The 13,601-nt window shown below is 43.2% G+C and overlaps 1 protein-coding gene across 7 annotated transcripts; it reads left to right on the top strand.

Moving 5' to 3' along the window:
• Window positions 1-370: 370 nt before the first annotated feature.
• Window positions 371-7,702, top strand: LOC125543915 (zinc finger CCCH domain-containing protein 7). 7 transcript variants are annotated; one of them, XR_007299051.1, is made up of 9 exons: window positions 371-1,638; window positions 1,962-2,021; window positions 2,139-2,267; window positions 2,656-2,706; window positions 3,150-3,290; window positions 3,396-3,971; window positions 5,814-5,905; window positions 6,724-6,928; window positions 7,091-7,702. XR_007299051.1 is itself a non-coding variant. In XM_048707413.1 (6 exons), the coding sequence occupies exons 1-6, from the start codon at window positions 562-564 to the stop codon at window positions 3,963-3,965; spliced, it is 2,028 nt and encodes a 675-aa protein (XP_048563370.1). In that variant the 5' UTR covers window positions 371-561; the 3' UTR covers window positions 3,966-6,471. The 7 variants fall into 7 exon arrangements, 1 of the variants encoding a protein (XP_048563370.1); XR_007299049.1 differs by having other exon boundaries at window positions 6,451-6,928; XR_007299052.1 differs by lacking the exon at window positions 5,814-5,905.
• The last annotated feature ends 5,899 nt before the right edge of the window (window positions 7,703-13,601 follow it).

Here is a 13,601-nt window from a genome sequence, read left to right as displayed (position 1 = left end):
GGTAACTTCATCATCATCGTCGCCACGCTGTCGTGCTGACGGAACTCTCCCTCGGCCTTAACTGGATCAAGAGTTTGAGGGACATCATCGAGCCGAACATGTGTTGATCGCAGAGTTGCCGTATGTTTGGTACTTGAACTCTAATGAACTGAGAATACCACTATCCCTCTAACCATCCAACCATAGGTTGATTCGCTTTCCAAATTATCCCCGTGATGGTCACGGCAAACAACAACTGCGGTTTCTCTGGATCTTGATACACCAGGTCACCAGCATCAAACGTGTATTTTAGCCTGCTCGCCCTAATTTATGGGCCAATTTGGCATCGTTAAGGCCGAAGTATCTTATAGCTAACGGTATTACATTACACTCTGGCCCAAACTCTTATTTGCCGCCTCTGCCTTCCATGACAATGGGGTTTCCTCTCCTCATCGGACAGTTCCGTCGGCGCCGCCGAGCTCGCACCGCCACGGCGAGGCTGACCACTGCTCGATATCCTAACTCCAACCCAGCCAACTCCCGCGCGTAGACCCTAATTCAAAGGCAACCTAATCCCTCGCCATGGAGGATTCCCTCGTGCCGCCGGTGCCTCCTGCCCCAACCACCCTTTTCCTCACTCGCCGGCGATCACATCTCGACAGCGCCTCCTACCGCACGCTCTCCCGGCTCTTCTCCCACTGCCTCCACCACCGCCCCTCGCAGCTCGCTTCCCCGGCGCCCCTGGAAGTCGAGCCCGCCGGTGCGAACCCTATCTGCGACGAGTCACCACAGGGGTGCTCGGTACCGCCTGAAGACGCCGAGTCTGAACGGGGAAAGGACTTAGGAGAAGAGGAGACTGCGGTAAGGACTTCTGTCATCGAGAACCCCTCACCCGCGGCAGTCGATGCAGCCACCGGTAACCCTATTGCAGACCCGGCTGTGGCACCACAGAGATACATGGAGCATCAAGTGGCCGGAGTTCAGCGGGCGGAGGGCGTAACAGATATGGTTGTTGGGGGGAACCTCTGCCGTGAGACTGTTGCGTTAGTGGAGGAGTTGGGGGCAGAGGATGTTTTGAGGTCGATGAAGGATTGTTTGGAGGGGGAGGTTGACGAATTGGCAGAGCCAGATGTAATGGTGGTCAATGATGATGAACATCTGCTGCTTGATACGATGATGACCAACTTCTCAGGGTTGATTGCTGATGCCAGTGGCGGCAAACCGTCAATGCTGAACTATGGGGTTTCTGGAGGTGAACCACACAATGATGGCAGCATAGCTGAGGGGGTGAAAGAATTGGGAGCTGGAACTGAAGAAGACAGACCTGTGGGTGATTCAGATCAGCACTCAGTTGATGGTGGCGTGGTTGAGGAAGGAGAGATTGAGGGTGACATGCAGGCTCTGGATGTAGATGAATCTGATGATTCGGAGATCGAAGATGCAGATGATGAGGAATTGGGAGAGGATTTTGCTAACAGAGTGTTGGGGGAGAATGAATCATCTGGCCTTTCAACGCCTAAAATTAAAGGAACCAGTGATCTTGTACTGAACAAGGAAGGTTATATCAAGGATGATGCACTAAAGCATGTTACCAGGGCGCATGCTGTCAGTTATGATGAAATTGTGGAATGGAATGAGACACCACTGCCTGATACTGAGGTACTGAATATACCATTTTTTATTAACCAGTACTGGTTATTAGATGTTTCTTCACATGTTGCTTCTTCTTGTTTAATTTTGTGTTTGGATGAAAATATAGCTTGTGAGATGCAAGTTATCATGTGATACCGCATAACTGATTCAGAACCTTTTTTTAACACATTATTATCGATTTCTTGCTCAAATTCCATCACATGCACTTTTAGAAGAGTACAAAACTCACCAATATCCAATAAGTTATTCTCTTCTTGACAACAGAAGTACTGACATTACAGTAAAAAAAGAAGCACTGACATTAAATACGCCCATGACAAACTTTGCAGGCTCCCAAACCAGGGAAGAGAAAACGGCATTTGACAGAGGAAAGAAAGGCTAAGAAGACGGTGTGTTCTGGTTTCACTACCATTTGAGTTCAACATATACTTTATTCAACTGTGCATTCTAATTGTATTTTTCCTTCTGGAATATTAATCTTCCTTCGCGATGTTTTTGGCGTATAGAAAAACAAACGGGTTAAAAGAGCACAGCAGCGGATAGCGGATGGTGTGAAAAGACTGAAACTTGCACCAGTTATAAAGCCGAAACCAGTGAAGTTATGCCACTTCTACATGCATGGGAAGTGCCAGCAGGTAAGCTTTTCTTTGGCCACCAACTTATTGTTCACTTGGAACAGATAGTCATGTATTGCTGATTCTCAATTACATTTCTATCTTTTTAGGCCAATAATTTATGTGTTTTTACATATAGAGGTTTTTGCCTCGAAAGGTGATGGAGTAATGATCACGAAAGTCCTGGTTTCTAGGAACATTTCTTGTTTTGTTTCTATAGTAGTATTGCGAGGAGCCGTATTATAGCGAATGATGTAATGTATGTTGAATTGCTTCTTGCAAAGCCATCCATTTTATCAGTAGACGTTTTATTTTGATAAATCAACAAAGTTTCTGTACAAACACTGGATAATGAATTTGTTGTCAATAGTTATTTTACAAACCTAATTCTCTTCTTTTCTGTTTGCAGGGCAATGCTTGCAAGTTCTCACATGATACTACACCTTTGACAAAATCTAAGGTATGTGCTTTATAGAAGTTTTTAGGTCTGCCTGCAATATTCATTATGCATTACTGTGATATTAGTGCATGTCCATGTATGTATGGCTGCATCCATTTGTTCCACCTGCACATTTTGTGCATACCTATATAAACCATCTTTCAAGAACTATCGATGGCGATTTTGAACTTTTATGTTTTGCAAGACCATAACTCAGTGATGCCCATTGGTGCTTGAAATAGATGGTTTGGACAGGCATGCACGAAATGGTGGGTGTTAACTGTTGAGTTCACATGATATGAATAGATCATGTGTACAAGGCTGAAGTATAAAACTGTACACCAATATGTCTTAATCCAAGTGGCAGCTAACTTCATTTCTTTATATTTTCTTACATTCCTTTCTGTTTGTTTTGACGTATGACATGTTTTGGTGTCCGCTTATTTCTTTTCTTAATTTTACAGCCCTGCACACATTTTGCGCGTGGTTCTTGTTTGAAAGGAGATGATTGTCCCTATGATCATGAGTTGTCAAAGTACCCTTGCCACAACTTTGTGGAAAATGGAATGTGCTTCAGAGGTGATAAATGCAAATTTTCTCATGTGGTACGTGATTTGCAAAATCATTTCCTATTGTTTATTTAGAAGTGAAATAGCCTGGTAAAATGTTAGTTCCACCCTGTGAATTGAGAAAACTGTGTTGTTTATCAGGTGCCAACTGCAGATGGTCCTCCCAAACCAGATGCAAAGAAATCTGATGCGTCATTGGTATCTGAAAAACCTGGCAGAGAGCAAACAAGTAGCCAGAAAGCATCGGCGGACCATGATGGCGAACACATAACTTCTGCTCCTACCAAACATTACTCCATTCTTAAAAACCTTGCCGGCATCTCAGTAAATGCTCTAAAAGCATCAACCGGTACACCAAAGGGTGTACAGTTTCGTCCTTCCAGTAAAGACAGATCAAATTCTAGCATGCTGCATCAGGATGCTCTACCTATCGAGAAGCATATGTATACAAATGGCAGTAAACATCAGAATTTTGATGGACCGCAGGCTGCAGAAGGGGATAAAAATGCCATTCCAAATAAACAGAGATCACATCCACTGTTCGATGAAAAGAACTCATTAAAAGAAGCTAGTTCACATCCAAGTTCAGACCCAAAGAGAACTAGTTTGCCTACTGGCTCTACTACAGTGCTTGGATCACTCAGCACTCAGCACGAAGTTTCAGAGGCTTCAAGAATTTTGCAGGAATTCTTATTTGGTGCTGGCGGTTAGAGGAAAGTATGAATACACTACTCTGCCTTTGATACCTGTAGACTACACATAGTACTAGTTCTTTTTACATCTGCAGTATGAGTTCATGCTATGAGTGTGCGGCTTGTTTTGGTACTTTTGGCTCAGCTTCCATTTTGTAATTGCATATTGCAACTGCTATTTTTGGTAGATCAACAGAAGTATAATATTGCAGTGATGCGTATAGTTTTTGGTCACCAAGAAAGTTCACAAACTTATTTTGCAGAATTAGGCTAAGTGCCACCCTGGGTACATGAAGATTTGTTATTATCCAGTCAACTCACTTCCAACTGCATATGGTACTTTCATTTAGCTAATCATTTGTAGCATTGGATCTAAGCTTACTGGTATGATAAATGCCTTCCTGAATCGGTGCTTTGATGAGTCATCTCTCACATATGATTCATTTTAACCACGCTTTGGAAGTTGCTCCGAGTTTGATGAGTATGCAGATTTTTAAATGTTACCTTGTCATAGTTGAGGTGTTACTCCCTCTGTTCACTTCTATAAGACCTTGAAGACGTTTCAGACAAGGTGCAAAATAGCTCATTTTCAGTTGTCTGAAACGACTTATAAAAGTGAACGGAGGGAGTAGTAATTTTTAGTACATTTTGTTGTATCTTGATAGTTGATACCACTAATTTAGTGATGAATTGTACATCTCTGGTAATAGTATTAGAGCATCTACAACCATGGATAGCTAATCCGAGCCCCTATACGCCCGTGGACGCGCCCGCGGACAGTGACCGGACGGGCATCAAAACTTGGCATTTGCAATGACGGTCCCCTATTTTCAAAACATCAAATCCATGCAAACACATGCACGCCCACCATTTTGGACAAACATAGCTTAGTGCACACAAATACACATAGTTCATACTTAATAGTACCTAATCCAAATATAGTTCAAACATAAATATTGTTCATAGTGCACAACTGATAAAATAAAAGACAAGTTTACTGATTTCCAGTGTGTGTCCACATTTGCTCGACAAGATCATCCAGAAGTTGCATATGCACTGGATGTTCATCATCATCATCATTTCGGTATGAATTCGTCAAGATCATCGTTTCCATAGCCACCATCCCACGACGATTCCATTGGTGATCTAGAAGTAATGACCAAAAGAATAAAAAACCGGCTTGGACATTTCATCGAACACGTAGAGCACGGGGTGAAAGTATGGTGGAGTTTGACGTACCGGGGTGGCGTCCTGTGGCGTCCTCTTTGTCTGGTGGCGGCCTGGTCGGCGGCGGTGTGCGCTGGGGCGTTCGGTGGTGAAGCCCTGAGTTGGGGATGGCGGCGGAGCACCGATAGCGGCGGAAGTCCGGTGGCGGCTGTGTGGAGGAGGGCGAATAGAGAAGAGGAGAGGGCTTCTCGGGCAAGGAGAGGGGAGGCGGATATGAGCGAATTGGCGTGGGCCCTAGCGGTCGGTCCGACGTGGTGGGCGCGTCCGGGCGTCCCCATATCCGCCCCAGATTTGGGACGGACATGGGGAGTGCCGGTCAGTCCGGGTGTTTGGGCCGGCTATGGGGAGGCCAGTTGGGTGGCATTTTTCCATCCAGGCGTTTGGGGCGGGCATGGGAAGTCCGGTTGTAGATGCTCTTAGATTATGTTTTTTTGACTTGGCATTGCTCACTGCCACCCAAGTATAATTTTGACCATGAGTTGTATCGTAATTATTTGAAACCGTTGGGCAAGTGATTGGTCAAGCGGCTGGTTTGCTGGTGCAACCGATCGTTGAAATAGTATAAAAAGACAGTTCAATGATGTTGTGTTTAAATATTTATCTAATAATTAATTCAGTTTTCATTTGTATGACATAGTAGACCACTGATATAAGTTGTAGTTCTTTCTCTGGAAGCACTGAAGCGTTCTGCCACCTGGTTTCTTGGGTCCTTGGAGAGCATTTGTAGTGGAGGTTTGAATTCTAGCTCAGCACTAAGTTAAATGCAAATTTTATTGGTATTTTACACTAACTGGACAGGAGCAGTCTTTGGTACCGGTTTTCGCTATTTCTACAGGCTGCCTAATTTCATGAAGAGTTTTGCTTGCGACAATATATGTTCATGGTATAAAAATTGTGAGATTGTTAAAGTATTTTCATTTTATGACCAATCTACTTGTTCACTTATGACTTGTGAAATAAATCCAAAGATTAAAAACCAATGTTTGAGTGCATTCTTCCCATGGCAACATGTTCCACTCTCAGACCAGTTCACAAGTACGGTATTAGCTTTCTACTCCATTTGTAACCGGTTCTGGCAACTGAATTTTGAGACTGGGTCAGTGGGATGTTACCAGTACAATATAACTCTTTGTGGTTCCTTGTCAAACAAAGCATTAGCTTTCATCCAAGATTTTTTGTGTGGAGAAATATTTATCTGCAGAGCCTTGTGGAAATCTTGAACCAGATCTCGTTAATTCTTTCCCTTGACTATTGATTGAGTGCTAAATTATCTGCAGTGTCGGCATGTGATCTGATGTTGTTTTGGTTCACAAGGCGAAGCAGTGGAGATTTGAGGTGTCATTATTCAGTTCCTAACAAAGGCTGCTTTCTGAGGCACCTTGGGTCGATTCAGTACATACACATTTCTTTCTGTTGGGCTGTCTGTAGAAAGATGCCGCACCGTGCACTAAATGATTTCTAGCTGCTCTTCTACCAGTATCAAGTATCCAATGTGCTTATCAGAAGTGGAGAAAAGAAAAAGAATGTATACTTTATATTTCTGCTTTCAGGCCCTCCGGATTCTCCAGGCAAAGAGAGCATTACTTTGTTGCCCCCGTGATAATGGTAGCTAAAGATGTTGGCCTGGTGCATTGGATGGTTTGAACTTGCATGCATGCATGCCGTACCCGGGATTATATCTTGGTTCAGAATTACTTGTGGAACTACTCTGGAGACTGTGGGACACAGGGGCAGGCAGAATCAAAGGTATCCCAGGTATGAGCTGGACTGCGTATGATTGTTTTTGCTTCATTTCAAGCTTCCCCCCGACCTGCCCCGTGCCTATTCGCTGTCAAACTCACAGCTGTTGTCGCATCAATTCAGAATTACATTCACATGATCACTGAGGAGGCTCACATGGTGTTTTATCACCCGCAGATTTGTCGCAGACATCTGAGTTTACGCTCCTGGGTGACTCTTAACTGGCTATCTCATTACTCAGTTTTTTTCTACAATGATGATGATGCCCTTTAAACCGTGTTAATTCATCATGCTGCTCATGTGATCATGCCAGCTTTGAGTGGCTTGTGCCCGAGGTGCAATTTGTTATCTTGGTACTCGAATAGCTCTATCGCACTCGTGAAAGCAAAAGATTCAAAGGTTTTGAGTGGCCTGTACACCTGAACCTGTATGTGTTGCCTGTCATGGAGACTGGATAACGTGTGAACTTGGTGAAAGCCCCCCTCCCTGGATGTGATGGACTGATAGGTAGCCACTTTGTTGCTTTCCTCCTACGATAAATACTCTCCCTTATAGTTGGAAAACGAAATGCATATTTACGCCCGTACTTCAGGGCCCTTTATACTCCATTCATGGAGGATTTGTTGCCATCTACACCTAAAGGCCCTGTTTGGATTATTGTTTTCCTTTTGAATACCCCTGTAAAAAATACAGGTCTCAACCCGTCGTTTTGTTTCCGGCCGGGAATTGCTCAGTGGCTGGTGAGATACACCTGTAAGTTGAACAGCTCTGTATAAAATTACATTGATTCCAAGCGCGGCCTAAGTGTGGAGTAAGGGGATATGGTGAAATACGGTTGACCGTAACCTTTTGTACCCAGCGTTTTTTGTGCACGTCATCTGGAATAGCAAAAAAAACAAGCAACTACTCCATCCTTTTCCAAAATGTAGGTTACGTCTTCTTTTGTGATACGAGTCACAATCATATTTGAGTATTGTTGGATGCAAACCTAATAATATAAAAATATGTTACATAAACCACATATTGTAAAGTAATTGTTGCTTCTTAATAAATCAAAACATGTCTTGTATTTTGAAACAGCAGGAGTTTGCATGACTTTTGAAAATAATTAGATAATTAAAATAACCAATACTGCTCACTAATCGTGTGATTCTCCTCCGGCTTCATGTACAACTTCTCGTTTGTCGACTAATCGCTGTCAAGCTATGTTCCCTGGTTCGCAACCACAGGACAATCCACAGGAAACTTCGTTTGTTCTTTTGCCAGCATTTTCCGGCCATAATCCTCTACTTCTATATGTAGTCAGGCATGCCATGCTCTATTGCAAAGTCCACATAAATTTTGCTATTCAGAGTAATCATGTCGCCAATCAGCATACAGTTTTGCTGAATTATACATGAAAACTGACGAAATGCAAAACATTTTGTGGCTGAAAGTAAGCATCCTTGGATTTTCTCAGGGCTCTTGTTTCAAGGACGGTCATTATCTTGTAGTGGTGAACTCTTGATCTGATTGTTAAGGCTACAGCCTGTTGCTGACTTTTGTCAACGACGCACTGACAAATGATTTATGTCATTTGACAGGAATGATACCTCCTTTTTTTCTTTTACCTTATTACATTTGACATGGACTCTTAACATCTTCTTGCCTTGATCTCTTCTTCATTGCTGATGATGGCAATATCGTTTCATTGAGCTGCTTTTGTTTCATAGGACCAAATTGTTCAGCAGACTGCCATATGCTAGCTTTTTTTTTCAATGATGCCAAATCTGACATTGAGTTGTCGACCGGAGTCGCTGTTTGACACAGCTTTGCTGCTTGTCTTTCTCACCTTAGCACGGTCACATACATAAATCGTGCACAGGGAGTACTCAGGCTGGCTGACAAAAACAACACCTCTGGAGTGATCTGATTCATCAAACTGGCAGCCTCCCTCAGCAAACAGGGAACTCCTGCATCCGTTCAGTTAATGTCCAGAGACCAAGGCCTCCGAACTCAGCCGGCACACCCTCTGTTGAACTGCTAATAGGACCATTCCTGTATGTATTCTGCAATTCACTGTTCTTGAATTATCTCAGTAATGGACTGAGTCAATGCCAACAGGAAGAATGATGAGGTGGAATCCACGGACACGGTTGGAAAATCTTGAGGCTTCGTTCGTGTCTGTTCTGCCCGGCCGTCCATCCTTGTCTGATGGTAAATAGGAGGTCTATGTACTTGAACTCGAGGTATTTATTTACATGTTTAAATCATGGAGTGCTCAACTGTACCTTTTAATTAACATGTCCAAAATCAAAGCCTTGACCCATTCGTGTCTGGATTGCGCTCAGGTTATTATGAATTTTTCAGGAAATTATGTACAGCTGATTACTTCGATTGGTCGCCATTTCAGAGATAATAAGGCAGGAGGGTTAGGCAATTATGGGTTTCAATACCTCCGGTGAATGGCCATTGTCAGTGTCATCTCCCTCATATTCTACTCTACACACAATATTTCTTGAACCGCAATTTTCTTATGACAGTTTTGCCTATAATGTAGCTGTTGGCCATTACATTCCTCATGACAATGACACTCCATGAATCCTGGCTACTGCCATGTTCTCATGCTCACCGCATATCATCACACAGTTCAGCCAAGAACTACAGTTTGTTCTCTTCTCTTTCGATGACGATAAAAATACACATGGTTTCATTGGTCACGCGAGCGTGCAATTGCCCTGTGGATCCGGAGATCCGGCTTTCATGGCTCCTGTTACTGAATCATGAGTTTTCTTCTCCAAACTAGTGCAGTAATTCTTGTTGCTACCAGATTCAACTGAGCCTGCAATTTGCATGAGGGGCCTGTCCTTTTCTTGATGCGGACATGCTTATATTCGGGCTCATAATTCGCGCCTTGACCGCTTTTTAAAAATCATACATGACCATAATTCTAGCAGATTGATACTGACATGGGTAGGCAGGCAAGGGGGGTTTTCTTTTTACTATTGTCTGGAGATCTTTGATTGTGTTCATGACCGATTGCACAATGTTTCGGATTGCTCATCTTGCAAGAAAAAATCTAGCCTCGCTGTTTTGGTTGACTTGATTCAGCAAAAGCTAGCCCAACTACACTGTGCTAATTATCTTCTAATCATTGGTTCACTGGTTTTCATGGGTCTTCTCTTTTGGGGCATCTGCTGGGAAAGTTGGATGCTAAAAGGAATTGCAGCTTTGCTACTATCTGAATGATGGTGTGCTGTAAAAGACGGACCAAAGAACCAGAGGTCATGTGTGGATGAGTGCTTTGTAGTAGTACGTAGTGAGTACAAAAGATGAAAACAACCGAACACATGATACTCCATATGTAACACTAACGTTCAAAGCAATTCATAATATTATATAATTTAATAAGGTCTATACTCTGGCGGCGGTCGACCGGCCCGAGCGCTGGACCGGTGACCGCGTGAGCCATCGGATTGCTTTCTCGTCAACCGGGCGAGCCCATAAGTTAGCCAGGTGCGTGTAGCAGTTTAGGCACGTTGCATGCCTCCGCTAGCTGCTGCTGCTGCTGCGATCACAAGGAAGGAAGGAAATGTTTAAGCGGAAGCAGGCAGGGGTGAGATGGCACATGGCATGTCTCTGTTGAGACTTGTCTGCATGCCATCAGCGGAATAAAATAGAGTACATCCGCGGCATCAGACAGCGACCTACCCTACTCTACTGTACCCAAGTATACTCTCCTCACTCCTATGATATGATTAATATGCTGTTTCCTTTCGAGAATTGATTACCACAACTCTCTTAATTTCTTGTACTACTATTCGTCTTGTCCATGACGCGCGGAGAAAGTACAACCATCTTCTCCCCTCCATCTTAGTTTGATGCTTGTTATTGAAACAGGTTTCAAATGGTACTAGTGGTATTTGTGCTGTATAATTCACATTTTATCCATCAAACTGTTTGTCAATGTTGTACCATGGATATTGAGAGCAGGAATATTATACCATCATAGCTCAGATAGTCAGGGTGATTGTGGCGGAACTAGCTCATCAGAGTTTAAGTTCTAATCTTGACATGATATTCACATTTTTATGAATTTATTTTATTTTTAAATGTGCACGTATGCATTTGTAGGGATAATCATAGCAAATTGTGTGGCAAATGACAACACCAAACGAAACCAATAGCCATGTAGTACCACCCTCGATTAACTTGCCTCGACGCGGACACGTACGGGCCCACAGGCCATCCTGCACGACGGGTAGATGCAGCCGGCGACACGATGGATCCAAAAAGCTGCGACCTGTTCTCATCACCTCATAATCTAATCCAGTTTGCCTGAGTGGTTAAACACTATATTTAACGATCGCGCAATTAGTTAACATTTTTCGCTCTGGCTCCGACCCAATCTTTGTTTTGTTTATATAATAGGGGTCGGGAGCAACGTAGGCCTGCTGCTGCTTATATACCTGGCTTACGTACACGTACTGCTGTCCAGTGGTGATGGTGGTAGTATTTCTATACGCGTTTTTGTCTTGGCTATCATTTTTTTTTCGCTTTTATTTCTTTTCAGTGGTTAGGGGGAATCAAACATCAAAGTATCCGATGTGATGTGACAAGTTCGATTGCCATGTACTTTTATTTTGTTTTTGACAAATGTTCGGTCGTGTTCACCGTTTATTTACTTGGCACATACACCTGTAATAGAGATATGAGGACTGCTACACACACGATGGATTTGTGCCCGATTTATGGACGACAAGCTATAGCAGCCATCGATCAGTTAAGTTCACGTCGGCCGCAGCCATTGATCACCAGGTTGTCTGAGAATCGTCCAGCACATTGTCGTGTGCATAGTAATTTCGTAGAGATATTTACGACTGCGCCCTCTGGTCCGGATTAATATGGTTGGTTTTGATTTTTAGTCATTAATTTCACTAACAAAATATGTGTTATATACCATCAAAAGCCTATCATTGGAGGGAGTACTTGTACCTCAAATATATACTTGTATGAACCCCTCATGAAAATCGAGGCGTGTACTATAATTTAATTTTGCGGATGAAGGCACATTTTTTTTTCTAACATTGTCACACACATAAACAAATACGTATTTGGTTAAACACTTCAATAAAATGAGAAAACACATCATGTGAAATCAAAAATTCTCCAAAAGTCAATAAGTTCCATTTTTCTTGTGAACATCAGCAACCCTCTTATACCGGCAAAGGCGAAAAAGATGCAACTCCATGGTTCGTGGAAGTTTTTTTTAATGAAACCAGCGTTATTCTCCGCCATGAAAAAAACTGGTGTTATTTTGTTGCAGCCTACCTAATATGTAGTCTTTTCTAGATATATGATTTTAGATGTTCTAACAAAGAAGAAGCCCAGAGGATAAGGATGGGTAAGGTACTAACAAAAACAACTCAACAACTAAGTCTAAGAAAATATTAGCCTGGCCAAGAGAGATAATAACTGAAAGAAATAGGATATCCCTATTGTCTGTGCACTGTAGACCCATGTAGCCTATTTGCTCTTTTCAAGATTCCCACCTACACATAAATGCACGCACCATGCATTGCTCGAAAAGATGGAAGGATTTCCCGGAAATATTTGGTGCGCATGTTTCTCCAGACAACTATCACAACGAACAACTACACATAAACCCTTCACGTTCCACACCCCACTATCTTCCCACATCTAGACCCCGACACACCGTCACAGCAACCTCGGAACACCCTGAACGAATATCACCATAGTAATGGATCTCTCCAACCCCACGACGCATTCATGTCCAACATCTTCGAAATGTAGTGGTCGCTAGGCAAAATCCGGAGAGCACCAAACACAATAGCAACGCACCAACGCCAAGGCCCTAGAGGCTGGTGCGGATGCGTGAGTGAAAGCTCCTCCTACCCGCTACGCTGCCGTATCGAATCCGCCTACACACAGGCCTCCCCATCCGCCCTAGCCTCACAATACCGCAGTTCGCCGCCTCATCCTAGTCTGATTCGGATCCATTCACCGCCGATCTCAACTCCGACTACAACTTCACCGAGTCATTATAGCTCATCCTGTTGTGGACACACCGAAAGATGTCATCTCGGCAGACGACTGCAACCTATTCGACAAAATTCCCCACCTCCCAAGATCGACGCCAAAAGAGATGCTGATGTCGATGATCAACAAAAGGCAATTGTCCAGAGCGGTGGAAGATTAATACTCGCTGAAGCCCGATGAAAAAACAAGGAAAGCGAAGAGAGGAGTCGCAAATATGATGAAGGATGGCGAGTTATTGTGCTTGGCATGGTTGGGCTCAAGTGCTGATCCATTTCAAGGCGACGAGTAAAGGAGGGCGACCTTTTGGAGGAAGGTGTACGAGTTCTCACGGAATGAAGAACTACACACTGTTTGATGTGACGAGAATTGTGGCATGAGAGCTCCCTCACTCATGGGTGGTATGCCATTATTAACAAATATTGTGGTGCTTCTGCCCAAATTAAGAACTGTGCACTGATACGTCTTCAACATATCTATAATTTTTTATTGTCTCATGCTATTATATTATCCATCTTGGATGTTTTATATGCACTGATATGCTATTTATATCATTTTTTGGGACTAACCTATTAACCTAGTGCCAGTGCAGTTGTTGTCTTTTTTCTTGTTTTTGTCTTTTACAGAAAATCAATACCAAACGAAGTCCAAA

The sequence above is a fragment of the Triticum urartu genome, chromosome 3 (genome assembly GCF_003073215.2).
Source record: "Triticum urartu cultivar G1812 chromosome 3, Tu2.1, whole genome shotgun sequence".
In the NCBI taxonomy this organism is placed as follows: domain Eukaryota; kingdom Viridiplantae; phylum Streptophyta; class Magnoliopsida; order Poales; family Poaceae; genus Triticum; species Triticum urartu.
Note: the sequence above shows the minus strand (reverse complement) of the source record. Positions and strands in the feature narration are given on the sequence as shown.